General features: G+C 62.8%; 2 protein-coding genes across 2 annotated transcripts; both read right to left on the bottom strand.

Moving 5' to 3' along the window:
* Positions 1 to 4,241: 4,241 nt before the first annotated feature.
* SCRT1 (scratch family transcriptional repressor 1) lies at positions 4,242 to 9,629 on the bottom strand. The gene is made up of 2 exons (NM_001206823.2): positions 9,515 to 9,629; positions 4,242 to 7,561 (listed from the first exon to the last, which is right to left on the bottom strand). The coding sequence occupies exons 1-2, from the start codon at positions 9,627 to 9,629 to the stop codon at positions 6,618 to 6,620; spliced, it is 1,059 nt and encodes a 352-aa protein (NP_001193752.2). The 3' UTR covers positions 4,242 to 6,617.
* Positions 9,630 to 17,462: 7,833 nt separating this feature from the next.
* TMEM249 (transmembrane protein 249) lies at positions 17,463 to 19,817 on the bottom strand. The gene is made up of 8 exons (XM_059874515.1): positions 19,679 to 19,817; positions 19,573 to 19,595; positions 19,226 to 19,423; positions 19,001 to 19,151; positions 18,552 to 18,646; positions 18,251 to 18,446; positions 18,008 to 18,093; positions 17,463 to 17,764 (listed from the first exon to the last, which is right to left on the bottom strand). The coding sequence occupies exons 1-8, from the start codon at positions 19,815 to 19,817 to the stop codon at positions 17,582 to 17,584; spliced, it is 1,071 nt and encodes a 356-aa protein (XP_059730498.1). The 3' UTR covers positions 17,463 to 17,581.
* Between the last annotated feature and the right edge of the window lie 228 nt (positions 19,818 to 20,045).

Here is a 20,045-nt window from a genome sequence, read left to right as displayed (position 1 = left end):
ACCCCGCCGCGGCCAAGTCGTAGCCCGCCGGGCTGGCAGCACCCGAGGCCTGTGGCCCCGCCTCCGGACCCTTGGCCAACTGCCGCCACCGCCTCTACTACGCCACTGCCGTGGTCCGCGCCGCCAATCAGCGCGTGCAAATCCGTGCCGGACGGCTCCTCTCGGAGTCCTGGGAAGCGTAGTTCCCGGAGCAGCTAACTGGCCCAGGGCCGCGGCGCGCATACCTTTGTAGTCCGCTGGCGCGCGGTGCACCCTGGGAGTTGTGGTCTCCTGGCAAATGCAATCCCGGACAGACGAGGAACACGCGGGGCTTCCGGGCAGCTGCAAACAAGCCTCTGCTGACCGCTGCCTGCCCCTTGTCCCGCTCTATAAACACAGGATTTCGTCATTTCTCAGCTCAGGCGCAGAATTTGGGGTTGTAGTTATTTATGAAATGCCTAGTGCGTTAACGTCAGGCTGACACCCAACGCGTCTACCGAACGTACATCCCGCGGCACGGTCGTGCTCTGTGAACCCACTAATTACCACCGTAGGCACCCACTTTTCCTCCACTTAGGCTGTTCAAACACGCGCCAGGTCAGAGAACGGAGGGGGAGAAAGGCCGCAGTCCTCGCATTCCGGGACTTGTGCCATGCCCACCTATTCCCAGGGTGGCCACCTCTCCCCTGCCCAGGCCCCCACAGTAGACAAGCCAGCCCGCCTCTCCACCCGCCCCGCTTCTGCCTTCATCTGCAGACTTGCAGAACTTCCCGCCTTCCCCACTTGGGCCAGTTTTGCCAGGGAGTTAGGATCCTGGGGTGTTGATTCGCAGGGACCCAGAGGTTTCTGTTTCATTGCACAGTCGGCAGTCATCCAGTCGTTGAATGAAGCAACCAATACACCAAAACAACTGCACAGTGAGGCCCGTGCGCGGGCAAGGCCGATCTTACTTGGTTTCACAAACATTTGGCAAAGAGCATGGAGTGTGAGTATCCTGGATCTCCAGATGCGAGGGTTCACCGGGAGTTTAGGCCTGGTTTACACAAGAAACACCCCTAGCCACAGAACCCACTCCGTTCACTCCCATGGGGTAAGCAAAGCTGGGAAGACCGCCTCTCTGAAAGCAAATAAACCAAGAGGCTCAGCCTGAGATCAAGCCTCCTTCCTGCCGGACTCGCTCCTGACCCTCTTACCTCAACCAACAGGCACCTGGGACCCTGGTGACATGTTCTCCCACTGGACCATTTGCGGCTGAGGCCAGCCTGACATCCTTACCTGGCAGGCTGGAGCTACCTGGCCCGTGTCTTGGAGTAGCGTGTGGAAGGGCTCGAGCGACCTCATCAGGCTGGAGAACCCCTCTTGCCTCCTCACAGGCCCGGCCTCGGTGGATCAGGAGTATCCCCTTAGCCAGTGTCCAAGCACCTTCGTCTATTCATAGGCAGAGTTGGGCCACTCAGCGCTAGGACTCAGTATAGCTCCCAAGGGAGGATGGAAGGAGGAGAGAGTCCTCTCAGGAACGCGCAGCAGGGCTGAGTCCCGGGAGCTCTGCCTTTCCCTCCCTATCCCTCTCCCAGGCAGCTGGTGGGAAGCCCCCTAACCCGTGCGCACGCGTCCCTGGGAGCCTTCGGGACTTGCCATCCTTCAGTACCGAGCCCTGACTAGAGGGCCAGCCTGGCTGGCGCGCTGATTGGCAGAGGAGAAGATTGACGGCTCAGGCTGCCTGTTGGCCTGGAGAGGCTGAGCACAGTAGCCACTGACGAGTGAAGGTACGTGTTGGGGGCGGCTCCCTGTGTCCGCGTCCAGGCTCCTTTGCCTTCGGCTAACATGAAACAGCTGGAGTGAGGACACCAGGGTGGGCCGAGGGTCATCAAAGAGAACCGATCTGACCCGGGACGTGAGGGAACCAAGGGTTCCACCGCTGGAGTTGAGAGATCAGGGCCTCAAGCCAATGAGAAGGCACGGACTGTGAAGGCACCAATCAGGAAGGGCCTCTGTACCAAGGCGGGGCGGGGCCTGTTTGAGGAAGACGGGGTCCAAGGTTGATACAGGGCGGGGCCTCCGGGGAGGGCGGGGCCTCCGGGGAGGGCGGGGCCTCCGGGGAGGGCGGGGCCTCCGGGGAGGGCGGGGCCTACAGCCCTGGTACCTCTGGATCCTGATTGAGGTGCTGCCAGGGTCACAGCGAAGAGGCACGAGGGAAAACGTCAAGATAGGTGGGGTCTTTTGGGGACAAATGTGCGTGAGGAGTTGTTGAAAGAAAGCTCAATGAGGAATCTCCCCCTGGTGGAAGCAACATCTGTCTTGGGACGAGGAATCTGCAGGCTGGCGGAATGAAGGGCTGGAAGGGTTTGGGGATTTAGAAAGAGCCTTGGGCTGACTCCAGGTTGGAGGCGCCTTGGGCCCGTGAGAGAAGACCCTGGACACAGTGGTCAGCAGCCTGCACCACACCACCCATCCTCTGGATTGCAAAGTCCTGTCCATGGACACCTGTGGAGACAAGGCTAGGCCTGTCCCAGTCACTGGGGAGGCAGCCTCTACCCGTCATCCACCCCAGCCGCCCATCAGAGTCCTGGAACAGTCAATCCAGGCCCCAAAGCTGAGGAGCCTTGGGGAGGACTGGGCCTCTAGGAGCCTCTCTTCCTGCCAGTGGGACCCACTCAGGTATTCAGGTTCAGATGGGTGGGGTATTGGGGCAGAAAGTGAAAGTGTTAGTTGCTCAGTCGTGTCCGACTCTTTGCGACTCCATGGACTGCAGCCCGCCAGGCTCCTCTGTCCGTGGGATTCTCAGGCAAGAACACTGGAGTGGGTTGCCATCCCTTCTCCAGGGGATCTTCCCGTCCCAGGGACTGAACCCAGGTTTCCCACATTGCAGGCAGATTCTTTAGGGTCTGAGCCACCAGGGAAGCCCAACTGGAGCAGGGCTTAAGTCAAAGGCAGCCCTTGGCAAGCTGCTTCTCTCCCTGAGGGTCAGACTCTTCATATGCAGATTGGGCAATGATGCCTACCTAAGCTCTACCAATACTGGGGGCTTTCATCCTGAGGTTATGAAGGCTGACAGTGCTCCCCAGAAGGGGGTGCCCACCTCAGGTGATCCCACCCTGAAGCAGCAGGTCTACTGCAGGTCAGGCTTTCCTGCTGTCCACACCAGTGGAGTCTGGTGGGCCTGTCCCCTGCCAGGGTGCAGACAGCTGTGCTGGCCCTGGGCTGATCCAGTTTGACCACATGTCTGCAAAGATTTGGAGCCTCTTAGCTCATGCCTACCTACCTGGTTACCAAGGGCATTTGCTGGGGCAGGAGTCTATGTTCCTTGGTTGTCTGAGCCCAGCACAGCCCTGCCATTCATCTTCTCAACTTGACTCACCCTGTCTAGAGCCTAAGGGCTGGGGGTGGCCATGGGAGGTTCTTATTCCTTGGGTATCTCCTCCCCACAACCAGCCTGGTCCAGCTACCAAGGAAAGCCTCCTCAGTGTGGGGACATGTCCCCTGAATCTGGAAGTCAGGATGTGGAAAGCAGGCTGCAGGAAGGGGTCTGCACTTCCCATTTCTCTAGTGGCATTGAGGAAGGCTTGTTGTTGGTTGTCAGGCCTGTCGGGGCAGCAGGAGGTCTTAACAGAAGAGTGAGGATACCCCAGGCCACAGGATTTACAGGCCCTGCTGTACCCACTGTGGCCGTTCTAGATCAGTCCTGGGCTAGACTTGACTTAGGCTCCGCACTTCCTGGCACAGAGAAGATTTACCTGCCATGGGAGGAAAGCCAGCTGCTTTGCCTTCAGGAGTGTCCTCTTGCATTTGGTCTGCCGAGCCGGCCCTCCAGGGTGGAAGACTGTCCTCTTGCCAAAGAAAACACATGCCCAAAAGGCAGCGGTGAGACTCCAGGGCTGCATGGGTAGACTGCCACTCCCAGCGCAGGGCCTGCACCTGCCTGGCCTCTGAGATGCTGCAGGCCCAGAAAGATGCCCCCCAGACTCCTCAGTGTCTCCTGCGGCGCGGGCCCAGCCTTGTATACATCAGCCCGACACTCCAAGTTCTATCAAGAGTGGCATTTATTCTCCTCGTGGAGGTGCGGCGCTCCGGGGAGCTGGTGCTATTGTGCTTAGGAAGGAGGTCTGTCCGTCCGTCCGTCTGTCCGGCCGGCCCGGCCCCAAACGGGGGCGGAAGAGGGGCGCAGCCCGAGTAAAAATCCCGGCCTGTTCCGGGTGGGAGTATGTACAAGGCGGCGGGGTGCAGGCGGGGGTGGGGGCAAGGCAGGCCGGCGGCCGCAGCCCCCACCCGAGGGCCCCCGCATCTCGGGCCCTACTTATAGAATCAGTACAAAATAGGTGCTACCTAAACGTTCCTTCTACCTGAATTCGCTAAGTCGGTTATTGTGCTGCTTAGTTACAGGGGCGGGAGGGGGCCCATGGCTTTCCACGGCGGCGGGGTGTGGGGAGAAGCGGGAGACCCTGGCCGGCCCACGGCCCTCCGGCCTTCTCCTTAGGTAGGTAGGTAGATAGGCGTGTAGGGTAGGGTGGGGCACCTGTGTGTGCCTGTGCATGCGGGTGTGCCCAGCACAAGTGGGCAGGCCCCGGCCTGGGAGCTGTGTGAACACTGAGCTGGGATGGAGGGGTCTTGGACATGAGCCCTGCTGTGCCGGGCCCTGAGGCCCGGGTCCACCCCTGTGGGAGCCGCTGGGCCTGGTACCCACTGGGATAGGGCTGGCCAGGTCAAATGCTCCAGCATGCACCTTGTCCTCTGACCTGGGACCCTGGCCTGACGTGACAAAGCTGCCATTGCCAAGGGATGGAAGGAATGGGATTCGGTATGGGTGGCACTGGGCCTTGGGGCCCGGGTCTGTGCCACCTGAGCTGAGGACCCGGGCCCAAGTCAAAGCAGAGCCCCCTGTGCCTAGCACTGGCCCCAGCTGGGGTGGGGAGGAGTGAGGGGCCCACGCTTGGGTCTAGGGACCGCGGCTCTCTCTGCACCTGTGACCATCCCTGGCCCACCGAAGCCGGTTGGATCCCTCATCAACATGCACCTTCCCGCAGGTCGCCGCACCCCTGGCGGACTCAGCAGTGGGCCTGGCACATAGTAGGTGCCTAATGAAGTATGGGTGGGTGATGGACGACTGAAGGAGGGGTCTTGGGGACAAACACCCCGCCCCGCCCCTGAAACCATTACACCCGCCGGCCTCTGCCGTGGGAGGGGGGGAGGGGAGGGAGGGAAGAGCAGGAGAGGGGGGAGAAAGTCTGCGCGTCCGGCCCCGCGCAGCGTCCCTGATCTAGGGGCCTATGGGGTGGGTAGGGCGGGGGGATACCTGATTCTCAGTAACTCTAGAGGCGGCGGCAGCTTCGCATGCAGTGCGCATTATTGCTCTATAGTCGGCTTCGGACTAACTAAGAGGGACTGGGAGCGGGCAGCTCCGGGAAGGGACGGGAGGGGCACTGGGGCTGCATGCAGTGACGTCACAAAGGCGGCGGCCAATGGGGCGGGCCCTTGGGGCGGGGTCGCCGCCGAGGCTTTGGCATAGACGGGTGTAAGTTGGCAACAGAGTGAGGGCGGGGTCTGGGGCTCCGGGAGGGGGCCGGCCTTTGAGAGGCGGGGCCTGCGGCTCCCGAGAGGCGGAGCCCAGGTGGGCGGGGTTCGGGGGCGGGGAAAGTGATCCTGGACGTCCCAAGCCCCCGGCGTCGGCGGGAAGGATAGGGGCCTCTGCGCCCCTTCCCGGACCCGAGTGCAATCCGTTCATAAATAAAACGTACAAATACAGAAAGAAAACCCGACGCATCCGCAACCCCCCTAGGGGGCTTTACCCGCAAAGCGAATACAGAGAGGTGTGTAGAGGGCCGTGCCCAGGCCTGCCTGCCAGGCCCCAGGAATCCGTCCTCCAACACCGAATGCCCGGGTACGAGGGAGGGGGCCCCAGGGCAGGGCGGGAGCGGGATCTGAGGAGGTCGGATAAGTCCATGCGGTTTGATATGCGTCATTATTATTCGTTATGGAGGACAGAGCCCGGGAAGCTGGGCTGGAAGAATTCGGATTTGGGCAGAGGATGCGAGGCAAGGGTAGGAAAGCGGCTCGGACTGAGGCCCCGGAAGGAACCCAAGGGAGAGAGGTGCCGCCGTCCGCCCCAGTCCCCGATCCGCACTCGTCTAACACTCCCGGGGCTCAGCGGACACCGAGAAGGAGGCGCAGGTAGCCTCTGCGCCCCTCACCCTGCTCCTCCCCCGTTGTTGCTCCCCGACGTCTAGGCCGCAGGCCGGGCTCTGGAAGGCTTGGGAAGGGGTGGGGAAGACCTGAGTCTCTGCCACGCGATCCAGGGGCGCAGAAGAGGGAGGAGGGGGCGCTCCCTACCTCACCCCACCCCGGTCTCAGAGACCTAACTCGGAGATGAGGTTCGGTTCTGGGTCTCCTCGACCCTATTGCTGGGAAAAAGCCTGGGGCACCCTGGAGGGGAAGGGAGGGGGCTCGGGGTGGGTCTCCCCTCGGGACCCTATTGCTTGAAGGGGCCGGGAAGGCCCCTGGCGGGCGGGGCGGGGCCGGGCCCCCTCCCCCTATTGCTGTGAGGAGGGGCCCGCCCTCCGGCCCCTCCGCCTGGTCGCCGGCGGAGACCTCCCTGGGGGCCCGTATTGCTGAGAGCCAACCCGGCTGGCGGAGGTACCGCCGCCCTAGGCCTGCACAGGGCTAAGCTGCGGCGGCGCGGTGGGCGCAGGGGCCGAGGGACCGCCGGCGGCGGCGCCCTTGAAGCAGGCCGACTCGTAGTGCTTGTTGAGATAGGACTTGAGCGCGAAGCTCTTCTTGCAGCGCTTGCACTGGAAGTGCTTGAAGGCGGAGTGCGTCTGCATGTGCGCGCGCAGGTTGGAGCGGTCGGCGAAGGCCTTGCCGCAGTGCGCGCAGCCGAAGGGCTTCTCGCCGGTGTGGGAACGCATGTGGCCCTGCAGCAGCCAGGGCCGCGAGAAGGCCTTGCCGCACACGCCGCACTTGTGGCGCAGGTCGTGCGTGAGCAGGTGCATGGCCATGGCCGGCATGGACACGTACACCTTGCCGCACGTTGGGCAGCGCCGCGCCAGCTGGCTGTCCAGGCTGCGGTGCGTCTGCTTGTGGCGGCTCAGGTTAGACGACGTGGCATACGTTTTGCCGCACTCGCCGCACGCGTGCCGGCCTCCTGAGCTGCCGGCCCCAGGCCCCGCGCGGGCCTCGGTGCCCGCACCCGCGCGCGCGCCGCCCCGACCCCCAGCCCCCGACCCCGCACCGCGCGTGCCCGCCCCGACCCCGCCTCCGCCGTCGCCGTCTGGGGCCGGCGCCGAGGCTGCGGAGGGGGCGGCGGCGGCGCTGGCGTTGGCTGCCTTACGACGGGAGCGCCCGTCGGTGATGAAGAAGGCGTCAGCTGCGTAGCCCTCGCTGACCGCCGCGTCGCCGTTGATGTAGCCACCAGCGGCTGTGGCCAGCTCCGGGCGCGGGGTGGGCGGCGGCGCCGAGCCCGCGGCCGCCGGGCCCAGCTCTCCCCGCACGGCCGCAGCGTACATGGGCTCCGGGGATGGCCCTTTGAGCAAGGCCGCCTCGGCATCGCCATCGTAGACGGAGGCGGGCCCCGCGTAGTCGTTGAGGTATCCTAAGGGCCGAGGCGGACAGACAGGCAGACAGCGGGAGGGGAACAGGGCAGCAGGCAAGACACACAGGAGGGTGGCAAGAGACACCGGGGCCGGCCAGAAGGGAACGGGGAGGACAAAGGAGAAGGGGCCGAGGGAGAGCGGGGCAGGGAGGATGGCGACGGCGGGGAAGGGAGGAGAGAGAGGAGAGATGAGCCAGGGCCCGGCCGGGCTGCACCCCGCCCTCGCTGGAGGAGGGAAAGACTCGCATCTTCGGGCGCGGCTGCCCCCCCCCCCACCTTCCGCGGAGCTTCAAGGTCAGGGGGGAGGGGCGGCGCTTCCCTCGCCCTCCTTCCCCTCCTCCCCTCCCCCTCTCCCTCCCCCTCGGGTTCTCCCCACTTCAGCAGTTTTCCTTGATTATGCAACACACTGCAGAACCGCAGCGCACAAAGCCAGGACCGCCTGTCCAGGGACCCCGTCGCTCCTGTTCTCACGGTTCCCACTGGCTCATCCACCGTGCCCAGAGCCTGTGTCCAGCCTCGATGCTCACCTGTTCTGGTGCTCGGGGTCTCCCAACAAGCCCTGGAGAATTCTACCTCCCTTTCATCTTCCAGGTCTCCCACTACTCACTAGATTTGACCACCTTCCGTTCCAACCCTGTCTCCCTCCATCCACTCTTGTTTCTCCCCACCACTCCTTTCCGTCATCCTGCACCGTTGGGTACCACCTTGTTCCACATTACTCCCTCTCCCCAGGCCCTAATCCTTTGTGGGGCCTTCCTGAACCCCAGGAAAGGTGACCAGGAAGACACTGTGTTGGAGGCAGTGCCAGGGCACGCACCAGTGGACACCTTCACAGAGACAAGCTGCAGGCAGGCAGCATTATTCATGCCTGCAACTGCGGTTGTTCTCAAGGCATGAGATGGATCTCACAACCTCAAAGTCACAAATACACACCCCGCACGACGCAGAGTCTGGCTTCTTCAGAGTTACCCTCAGCCTCTCAGACTGTAAATTCTGGAGTCCCCTCAGGGTGGGCCGCACCCTGAGCCAGGCCTGCACCACCTACTCACGCAGGGTCAGACATGTAGCCAACCAGACACACTCTCAGCTGGGGTTGCCAATCACATGGGCACATCACGGCCTCAGAGTCACATGGTCCCATGTAGTGGCACACAGACAGGCACACACTGATACAGGGTCACACACAAGTGCACATAGTCACATGGCCACACGCAGTCACATGTGCACACAGGCTTGAACACAGGCTTATGCTCCTGCAGGTCACACTTATTTTCCACCCCAGGCTGCTGGCACTCCCAGCCCCCTTGCCCACTTGCTAGCAATTGTCCTTGAATTTGGGCGCCCTAGCACAAAGAGCCTCCCCCTGCCTCCAGCACTTGGACTTCCCTGCCCACAGCCCACCTGCCCACACCCTTCTCCCTGACCCTGCTCCAGGGATGGGGGCACTGGTACTGCCTCTGCCCCGATAGGTGGGCGGCCCCCACTGGACCACATGGCTACTCCCTGGAGCTCCTAGCACTTCCCTGCTGGCCCTAGAAGAGGGGGCTAGAGGTGCAGCCAAAGAAAAGAAGACGGTTCTGAGGCAGGCTGTTTCTGAGTGTGGTTTGCATACATTGCTGGTTCCTGACATGGCAGCAGGGTCCATTCTGTGTTGGTCAGGGCGCGGGTCAGTGTGTTCCTCCTGTTCCTGACCCCTGTTCCCCACATTCTTTCCTGCATCCATGTTCTCCCTGCTCAGCCTTGGCTCCGTTCTGGCCTACCTCTGCGTTCCCCTCTCCCCACCCCCATCCCCATCCCCTCCCAAGTCCGCTTCAGACACTGCCTCCTGCTGGTTCTGATTCCTCCGAGCCTATAGCCTGGGGTTCCTGGTCCCTCCAGCCCCACTCTCTGACCCTCTACTCCTTCCAGCACTGAGCCCCTCGCCCGCCGCCCCAGCCCCATACCAACTCGCACCTTTCTCCTGCAGTCGCACGCCGAGGTCGCTCCGGGCGCGCCCGTAGGAGCTCTCGAGGTCTGCCGAGGAGAATGTGTCAAGTTTGACCTTCTTGACCAGGAAGGATCTGGGCATGATTCCTGCGGGGCTCCGGCGCTGTGGGCCTGCGGAGCCGGGACGCGGGGGGGCTGCGGCCGCGGCGGGGCCCCGTCACCATCCGAGGAGCGGCTGAGGCAGCACGGGTCCCCACTCTGGCCTCTGGATGCTGCCGCACGGTGCCGTCCTCTCTCCTGCCTGCCCGTCCTGCGTTTCCTCCTCTGCTGCTCCGGACCCCTCTTTTTCTCCTTCCTTCCTTCTCTTCTTCTATTCTTCACTGCTCTTCTCTTCTCTCTTCTCTTCCTTCCTTCCTTCCTTTCCTCCTCTGGTCCCGGCTTCCCAGCCCGCAGTGCCGCCCCTGGACAGGCGGGGGAGGAGGCTGGGGGGGCGGGGAGGGGGGGGGAGCGGCTCCGTCCCGGGCCCGGAGGCTGCGAGTGGGTGCAGGGCTGGCCCGGCTCCGCGGCCCCCTTCCCCTCCCCCCCGCCGCCGCGGCGGAGCTTCAGTCAGCGACCCCCCATGCCCCCGGAGGTAGCGGCGCGGGGCCTGGAGAAGGCGGCGGCGGCGGTAGCGCCGGCAGCTTCAGCACCGCGGCCAGCGCCGGCCCGGCCAGCACCTCGGCCAGCGACCGGGCGCGCACAGCCAGAGGGAGCGGCGAGGGGCGGGCCGCGGGGGCTCGGCCGCCGGGCGGGGGTCCTCTGCGGGGGTCTCTGGGAGCCTTGCTTTATTGTTCTGCAGCCGGAGCGAGCGGCGGCGGCGACGGCGGCGGGCGGGGGGCGGGGGTCCTGGGGGGGAGGGGTGCTCGGGGAGGGCGGGCCGAGGGAAGGTGGGAGGGAGGGATGGGGGCTTCGGGGGCGGGGCTCGGCGCTCGGACAGCTCCCGGGCCCAGCCTCCTGCGCCCGCGGCCGCCTCTGCCTGCGGCCCGGCCCAGCCTCCGGCTTTTAAAGCCCAGGAGCGACAGCAGGGGGAGGGAGGGATGGGGGAGAGGACGGCGGAAATGGCTGCGCGGGGCCTGGCCCCCGCCAGGGTCTCCTGGGAGGGGTCTTGGGGATGCCGCGGCTCCAGCTCGTGTGGAGTTCCCCCGAGAGGTTCCGGGAACGGAGGCCCAGACGTCCGCAGCATTGTGCGGCGTGGGAGGAGAGGTGGGAGCAGGCCTGGGGCCCACGAGCCCGGACTCGGGATCTTTGAGGGAAGAACACAGGGCGGACCCCAGAATGGTCGGTCCGGCCAGCCCAGCTGTCGGGTGTGGAGGCGAGGGATCTGCGGGGGCAGGTGGGGGAGGCGAGCGGAGAAGCAGCGAATGCTGAGGCAGCGAAAGCGCCGTGTGGAAGTGCTGCGCGCACCCCGTGCCGCAGTGTGTCCCTGCCGCTCGGTCACCCGGGCTGACCCCGTGCCCGCTGGAGAGGCCTTCTGCACCCCCGCCCTTCCCCCAAGGGGCGGAGGTCGAGCGCAGCGGCGTCGCAGCGAGAGGAGTGTGAAGGCGGAGAGGGGCTGCTGTGCCCTTGCTCCAGAAATTCGGTTTCACTGGTGGTTTTCCGCCCTCCCGCGCGCCTGCAGCTCCCCCACGCGGCCCCGCAACCAGGCGGATAACCCTTCCCCCGGCCGCCCGCCCAGAGTTTGCAGCCCGCATGACGTCAGGCCCAGTGACCAATGGCTGGCGCGGGGGTGCGGGGAGTTCCGGGCCGCACAATGGCCGCGCGCGGGGACATATGTCCCCAATTAGGGCCCGGCGCCGCCATTGTCCCCTCACGCACCCCCGCCCGTGGCTCGGGTCTCCCTGCTCCGAGCGCGCCCCCACGCGGCCCGCTGTCTCTGGGGACCAAGGTCGCAGGGGCGGCCCCGGGAGTGTGCGGGCGCGCCCCAGCCGGGAGCGCGTGCGAGGCGGGGGTGCGCGTACCCGTCGCGGCGAGCGGTGACCTTGTGCGGGGCTGCTGGTCGGGCCCGCGGACCCGGCCGGGCGCGCGGCGGGAGGGCCGCTCTGGAGGCGCGCTTTCGGCGGCTCCCCGCCCTCCGCGGATCTCTCGGCTTTACCTAGCGTCGCAACAGAGGAGCCGAGCGAGCGTGGCTGTAAGCGAACCGGCCCGGCGCGGGGCGCGGCAGGGACCGCAGGCCCGCTTTGTGACGGCGGCGGGATATTCATCTTGCGTGGCTGGTGCTCCCGAGGGGCGGGGGCGGGACGCGGCCGCCCCCTTATCGCGGAGCCGCAGCCGGCGGGACCGCAGTGGGGGTGGGGGCAGGGATCCCCCTCGGCCGAGCGGTTCATCTTTGCCCCTTCCCGGGGGTCCCAGCGGAGGCGCAGCCGGAGGCGCGGGGCCAATTAGCATTTTGATTGCGGGACTGGGGGCCCATCTGGACCGAGGCCTAATTACCGGGCGAACCCTCGGGGCGCCAGCGGGACGTGCCAGGCGCAGTCCCTTCAGCCGGAGCTCCCCACCTCCCGCAAAGTCCGCCCCAACACTGCAGTCGGACCGCGTCCCTGTCCCCCTCCGTTGGTCCCATCGCCCGGTCGTCTGTCATGCGCTTTTGTTCCTCCACCTCGTCCTCTTTCACTCCCCTGGCCCACCCTTTGGCCCCACTCCGCCACCTCTTTCCTCAGTCCCATTCCTCCATCGCCCTCCACTTTTCCCTCATTTCTGTCTTCCTTCAGCCAACTTCTCTGTTTCTCCTTCCCCGGCTCCTGGTTGCCAGTTCCTGCCTCTCTGTCAATTTCCCATCCCCTGGCTCCCAACGCTCTTAATGACAGGGCGGTGTCAGAGCACCGACACATGTGTCCCCCGGCCAGGCGCTCCCAAGGGGATCGTCTGGGCCGCCCTTGCTTGCCCTCTTGTGGGTAGAGCCTGCAGCCCCTGGGGCGTCCAGCAGGGAGGGGCAGCTGGGCCTAGGCCCTGGCCATCAGTCCAGAACGGCCGTGGTGTGGAGCACACATGGGGCCCGTGAGCAATTACTTAGTCCTCCTTGCCTGCCTCTTTTCAGGCATCCTGAGGTTGAGGTCACTGTGCCCCACGATCGGGTCCAGCCCACCAGGGAGAGGCTGGGAAAGGACAGTTGGAGATACTAACACTTTTGGAAAGTTGCAGCCCCTTCCCCTCAGGCCACCATGAGTCTTCCACTGGGAGCTGGAGGTATAAGGGGCCTTGCTGCAGAAGAAGAGACCGGGGTCTCAGTGGCAGACCCAGTGGTTCCGTGCACTCCAGCACTCCAGGTGTATGCACATGCTGCGCCCCGAGGAGCCTCTCAGCCTGAAGGTCTCGGTTGCCCCGTCCTGTTTCACACTGCAGCAGCAGCTCCTCATCCATGTCAGATGGGAAGGATTTGGTGTTGGTTCTGTTCCTCTGCCTGCCTCTGCTTCTAGGCATGTGAGGCCTGGCAGGTCCCAGGTAACCAAAAAGTTAGACTTTAGCGGGACACTCGCAGGTATCTTACTACACAAGAAATGAGACTTCACCAGAAAAGACATTAAACAACAAATATGCAAATTCAGGTTTGGGGGTTTGTTTTGTTTCTTTTTACATTTCATTATAGAAAATATTAGATATGCACGAAAGTGTAGAGCGTCAGACTGTGTGCCTGTCACCACCATCACTTAAGACCAGTTCACAGCCAATCTGGCCTCCTTTCTGTCCCTCCCCCTATCACAAAATGGCACTTTTCTCTTAGGAAATAAAGACATGAGAGCAGGTGGGTCTGGCTGTTGTATCAGAGACCCCCTGCCTCCTGCTGTGAGTCAATCTAGCCCTGCCTGGGGATACTAGGAAGTCCCACCAGACCCTGCCTGCTTCCTTTTTGGGCAGGAACATCCCCTTAGCCTGCTGTGTCCAGGGTCTGCAGCTGGCTATTGGAGAGGCCAGCCTCCCCAAAGTGGCCCAGGTCCCTCCTCAGTCCAAGGGATCCAGCTGCCAGAACTGCTCACAGCCTCTGTCTCTCATCCTCAGCCTGAGCTGTAACTCCCAGAGAACTGAAACATCTCTGTGTCGAGTTCCATGTGTTAACACAGTGTCTGCCCGATCAAGTCACGGGGCACTTGAGTCCAGGAGTGTTCTTTGGGGAGTTTTAAAGGAGACTCCAGAGCAGGGGCAGAGTGAGCCCTGGGGAGGAGGGAAAAGGTGACCGACCAGAGGAAGGCCAGCAGCGGGGCCACCAAGGTCGGCTCTGGCAGCCACTCTCACAGGAACCTGAGACCACACTTCCCCACCAAGGGCACTGGTCAGTCTTCTGAGCACTTGCTGGCCTATGTCCCACTCCCCATTGCCACTCCTGGGACTTTTCTCTGGGGTGCACATATGACACATGGTCTCTATTGTCCTCCTGGGAAGGACTCTGGCTCCACTGCCTACGGGGGACACCTTCAGCTGTCAGAGGCTCCAGGGGTTGCCCCTGGCCCCACATCCCAGCCTCCTAGTTGTGGCCAGCACCCAATGGCTGATCAATGCAGGACGCAAAGGCCTGGCATCTCAGCATGATGCGTGACGTCATGCTGGTGAGCCATTCTGATGCCTCAGCCCTCGCAGGGTGCTGGGCTGGCCTCGGCCCTCCTGCTTCCTCTCTTTCCTCCTCGGGGTTGACCAAGGGGCATGTCCTCACACTGCTGCCTCAGTGGTTCCCTCTTGGAGAACCCAGACAGGCATCAGGAACAAACACTCCAAGAAGGCAGGCAGCAGGAACTTGGGCAGACTCGCCTACTGCCTGGCTGGCAGCGAGGACCCATCCATGGTGCAGGCGGAACTCAGGCGGAAGCAGAAGGCCGAGGTCCAATGGTTAGACCTTTGGCCAGTGGTGAGCAGGGATCACACAGCAGGGAGGAAACGCGGCAGCGGGCCCAGGACCTGGTGTTCGGGAAATAGAGGAGCAGCAGTCACTGAAGGGCTGGGGGTGCGATGGCTGTGGTTCAGTTCTACTGATGCCCCAGAGGGAGGACAGCAAGGGCCGGAGAGTTTTGTCTAGCCGCTGAAGGCCCAGCCCCTTGGTCGCCTGCACTGAGGCAGGCTCCCAGCTCTTCAGCCAAAGTGCAGACGGTGGTGAGGGTCAGGCCTTGACTTAAGCATCAGACTAGTTGAGCTCCAGAGGAACTAAGGTGGCTGTCATTTCCAGCACAGAGTGCAGACAAGAACCAGATTTACCACCCTACCTGGAACAACTAGAGAGCCGGACAAAATAGGGCTTCCCTGGTGGTCCAGTGGTGAGGAATCTGCCTTGCAGGGGACACGCGTTCGATCCCTGGTCCCAAAGGATCCCACACGCCACAGAGCAACTAAGTCCATGCAACACAGCCACTGAGCCTGTGCTCTGTAGCTCACAAGCCACAACTACTAAAGTCTGGCACCCTAGAGCCCATACTCTGCAACAAGAGAAGGTACCGCAATGAGAAGCCTGAGCACCGCAACTAGAGAGTAGCCCCTGCTCTCCACAACTAAAGAAAGCCCACACACAACAACAAGGACCCAGCGCAGCCAAAAATAAATATTTTTTCAAAACTGGACAAAATAAATGAAACAATGGGCCTCAAGACATTGGTACTGGGCAGCGAAGGACAGTGACCCCTGAGAGGGCCATACCCAAGAAAGGACACCTGAGAAACCTCATCTGTATGTGGACTTGACTTAGATGCAAGATCTTGGACTTGCAGTCTGAGCTGAGTTCTGGGATGGGAGGAGATGCTGGAGGTCTTGGGAGGAGCCAGATAGTGGACTGTGGTGGGCTACTTACATTCGTGGCTCCCAGGATCCTGCTGGTGTTCACACATTTGGTAGACCCTTCCCATTCTGGCTCTGGGTTTGGCCACATGACTTGCTTCTCCACTGGGATGTAGTATGAATGATGCATGCAGATGGTGCACACTATGGCCCACTGGGTCTTGTCCTCTTACAACACTCCCTCTTGCACACCAGCAGCAAGACAGTCTGCTGAATATTGACACACCACTTGAAAAGAGGCCCTGGAGGATGGGGGTCATCTTGGACATTCTGGCTCCAACTGAGATCCCAGTTGATGCAGCCATATGAGCAATTGCAGCTACACATACGGAGGGGAACCGCACAGCTGAGCCCAGCCAGCCCACAAAACCATGACAACAAGTACATCATTGCTGTTTGAAGCACCCGAGATCAGGGTGCTTGTTTGTATCCACTTGTCCTCCACCCTTGAGTCCTTCCTTCACTGTTCTGCCTGCCCAGCTCAAGTCCCACCCTGGATTCCTTTCCAGCCTGCATCCAGCCCTCCTGCAAATCCTGTCTGCTATGGCCTCAATGGGGCTCAGACCTGCCTACGATCCTCTCTGTTCCCCTGTGCCCTTCTCTCCCTGCACAATTCCTGCAGCCTCCTGGTCCTTCCCCACACCCTCCTCAGATGGCAGTGCATCTGTGCTTACAACTCCCCAGTGATTTCCCGAGGCCCCGGTCCCCTTCCTCAGCCCAGCCTGTCTTCTCATGTCTTCTCCTACACGTCCAGTTCTACCCTGCATTGCACCTCACACCTCCTCTTCCCAGAAGTCTCTCCCCCAGAGCTCCACAAGACCGCAATTTCTCGTATCAGCTCAAATGCTGAATCCTTGCAAAGCCCTGATCCCCTAGCTGAAGGAACACCACCCTCCTCCAGCCACTTTGCCAGCAAAGAAGTAGGTGCTTCAACCTGGGTCACCCTTAGGTCATCAGCTCCAAGTGGGAAGAGGCTTTGGGTCACTGGGTGGAAACAAAGCCCACCCTAAAGTCTCACTGACTGACCGAGCGGAGCCCAAGCTTTGGGAGCCCAGGCAGCTGGCATGCCTTTCTAGCCCCTGTCCACATCTGACAGGCAGCCTGGGCATCCCAGGCCTGGCTTGGTCACAGGCACTCACCCAGGCAGCCAAGCCCCTGGCTCACATTCCACACTCCATGCCTCCCTTGCTGCACTGACCCCCAACCTATCCCAGTACCTCCACAGCTGGGTTCTGCCCAACCTCTTGAGCCCATCTCCTGGTAGAACACCTCCTGAGAAGTAGGGGTTCCTAGCCTTGAGCCATGAACAACAATTGCTCCCTGGGATTGCCTAAAGCCATTCGCCTAGCTTCTGGGCTCCACTCCAGAGATGGGCAGAGATGCTGGCAGCCAAAAAGTGAGCAGTGCTGAGCCAGGGTTCCAGGCAGGGGCAGCCGTCACGAGCATGTGACATGAGGTCCAGGAGCCAGAGCTTGTTTAATGCTCTAGTGCTGCCATCTGGAAATTGATAACTTTTTAACAAGGACTTCTGCATTTTCATTTTGCATGGGGCCCTGCAAATTATGCAGGTGGTCCTGGTTCCAGGGACACTAAGCTGGCATGATGCACAAAGACCAGACCGGGGTCATGTTGAGCATGGCCCTGAGGAAAAACCCTGACAGGAACCCGAAGTGACTTCTCTGCTCCCACAGCAGCCTCCAACACCCAGGAAGCAAAAACACCCACTGCTCAGAGAACGTGGAACTGGGGCCACACAAGTCAGGCAGGAGCATGCTCCAGGGGCACCATGGGTCTGTCCTCCAGCAGGCCTTGAGCTCTGGCCTCGGGCGCAGCAGCAGCAACTCTGGGGAGTGGAGTCCACCAGAAGACACAGGGCTTGACCTTTGGCTGTGTCCTTGTCTCATTTCTGATTGGACTAGAAAGGGCATCTGGCCCAGACTGGACCAATCAGATTCTGAATCATGGATTCTGCTCATTGGTCAGCACTTCTACTGACCGTGAAAGGCAGTGTGTCCCACACATGTCCTAGATGCCTGACTGCTTGTCAGGCTCAGTCCCACTACTACCATCTTCCAACCCAAACTCCCCATTGCTTCCTGGCAGGCTCCCTGAGGCCCTGTGAGCTGTGCAGGAGGGGAGGATCCTGAAGAGGCAGCCCCAACTCGCACAAAGAAAACCCCCAGGCTTGAAGCAAGAGGTCACTTTATTGAGAAGAAGGCCAGTGGTGGGGGTGGAGGCGGGGGACTGGAGGGGAAGGCAGAACGCCTCTTGGGGTGGGAGAAGGGTGGGTGCCTGCTGGCAGCATCACACGTCCGGGTCCCACTGAGGGTTCCCCCCGTAGGCACCGGTCTTGCGCAGCACGATGCCCGGGCTGAAGGTGGTTCCCAGCGGCCAGTGGCGGACCACGTGCCGGTACGATGTGGCCAGGCAGTCAAAGTAGTTAATGTTGAGCTTCCGGGCAATGTACCGGCCCAGATATTCCATTTGCTGTGTGAACGGGTGGCGAGTGGCGGTCAGGTCAGCTCTTGCTCGTCCCTCCCCTTGCCAAACTGCACCTCCAGCCCTGACCGTCAGCCCTGGCACCCTCTCTGCCAGCGACCAGCTTGAGGGCCCGGGCCAGGAGCCCGTTGTATGCACCATCCACCTGCGAAATGTCCCCATCTTAAGAGCCCAAACAGTGGTCGGAGTCCCGTTGGACCGAGAGGGGAGAGGATTGTCTGTCGGACGCACCTCATAGCGCTCCGACAGCTGCACCAGCACTAGCGGCTCCAGCTTGTGGCCGCACAGAACCAGCTGGAAGAAGCACCTTCGATAGGCTAGTAAGGGGCAAGTTGCTCAGCTCCCGGACTCTGGTGAGCGGGGGTGGGGCTCCGGGGACGGGGTATTGGCCCGCGTGTCCGCCCCTCCCCACTCCACGTGGCTTCCCGTCCCTTGCGCGCCCTCCCCTAGTCCGCGGCCCTTCCCTCGCATCACCGTCCGAGTTGAGCGCCAGGCGCACGTAGACCAGGTGCATGGGGCCCTGACACACGGTGCGGCCCTGGATGGAGAAATGGTACACGCCACGCGCGTGGTTCAGCACCAGGCGGCGCCGCGGCAGCGACGAGATCATAAGCCACAGGCCCACGCCCACGCCGTAGGCAGGGAAGCCCCAGGTCTCCTGCTTCTGCACCTGCGGGCGCCGCGGGGACTCCCTGAGCCGCCGCGGGGCCGGTGGCGAGGCGGGGCCGGGTCCCCGGGGTAGGAAGGTCGTGGGGGCGGGCCCGGGAGCTCAGACCTCGCTCACGAGACCGAAGCTGATGAGCAAGATGCATACTATGAAGAGCAGCGTCCCCTTCCACAGCGTGTCCAGGTAGTACTCGAGCACGAAGACTGGGGGCGACGCGGCGAGGACGCATGAGGACAGCGGGCTCCTGCTCGCTGCCTGAGGTGGCAGCGCCAGGGCTCGGGCCCGGAACAGCCCGCCCCACGTAGGGCCCGGGCCTCGGTCATGGTCCAGCCTGCGGTTCCGGAGCCTAATCGGGCAGCAGCAGGCCAGGCCCGGGGCTCTGGCCCAGCCCCTCGCTTCGGCCCCGCCCCTCCCCTGGCTCTGGCCCCGCCCCTCGCGTCAGCCCTGACCCAGGCTCTGGCCCCGCCCTTCCCCTCCCTATTCGGATTCCAATCCCCGCCCCGCGTCTCCCCGCTTCAGTGTCGGAGTCCCAGTCCCTGACTTCGGTCCGCGCGCACCGTTGGGCTGCTGCTGCATGAACGGGTAGAAACTGTTGTTCTTGAGGCGCCTGGCGAGGCTGCGCTCGGTGCAGAAGAGTCCTTGGGCCCAGAGCTGGAAGGGCTTACCGCTAGAGGTCGTAGGCAGTCCGCTGAACCGGCCCTTGGGGGCCTGGGTCGGGTACGGACGGTCAGCTGGGCGGCTCGTCTGTTGCCACTACCCACTGCCCACAGCTACGCTCATACCTGGGAGAATAATGCTTCCAGGGCTGCGGTCAGGAAGGAGCAGGAGCTCTGAGGCGAAGACAGGGGAGCGACACCAGGTGGCGGTCTAGGCTGCGCGGCGCCGGGTTCTAGAAGCTCTGGGCAGTGGGTTCTAGAAGGGACTATTCTGTTGTGGTGGGCGTGAACTTCCCGGCTAGCCCCTACCCCACTGGAAGCCCCCTATACAGCCTGACTCACATCACGTGCTCGAATCACTCCTGCCGGCCTGCACGATGTGCCATGTCAGGGTCAGTGCTTCCTGGGTAGCAGGTGGGCAGGCTGGATGCAGGGATCCTTCCCCACCCAAAGCTCATGCCCACAACTCTCACCTCCAGAGCTGGAGCAGCTTCACCTGGGCCTGTACGGCATGTCAGACCGGCTGACTCTAGCCCAAGGAAGGCAGCCCTCTGCTCACCCAGAAGTGGTGTCACAGACTGCGGGAGCTGGATTTGAGTAGCCAGGGCTTCAGTGAGAAGGACCTGGAGCAGGCCTTAGCTGCCTTCTCAGGCACCCCTGGGGGCTTGCACCCAGCCCGTGCTCCCTCAGGGCTCGGGCCCGGAACAGCCCGCCCCATGTAGGGCCTGGGGCCGCCTGCAGGCGGGTTCAGCCTGCGATTCCAGCGCCAAATCCGGCCACAGCTCTGGCCTGGCCCCTCGCTTCGGCCCCGCCCCCACCCCAGTCCCCGCCCCGCATCCCGGCCTTTTAGTCCCTGACTCGGGTCGGTCAGCCTTAAGAGAGAGACACCCCAAGCCTAAGTTGGAGAGAAATCGGCAGGCAGGTGCCCACAAGGAGCCCATGACTG

This window comes from Bos taurus, chromosome 14 (genome assembly GCF_002263795.3).
Source record: "Bos taurus isolate L1 Dominette 01449 registration number 42190680 breed Hereford chromosome 14, ARS-UCD2.0, whole genome shotgun sequence".
NCBI classification, from domain to species: Eukaryota; Metazoa; Chordata; class Mammalia; order Artiodactyla; family Bovidae; genus Bos; species Bos taurus.
This window is presented reverse-complemented; position numbering and strand designations above follow the sequence as displayed.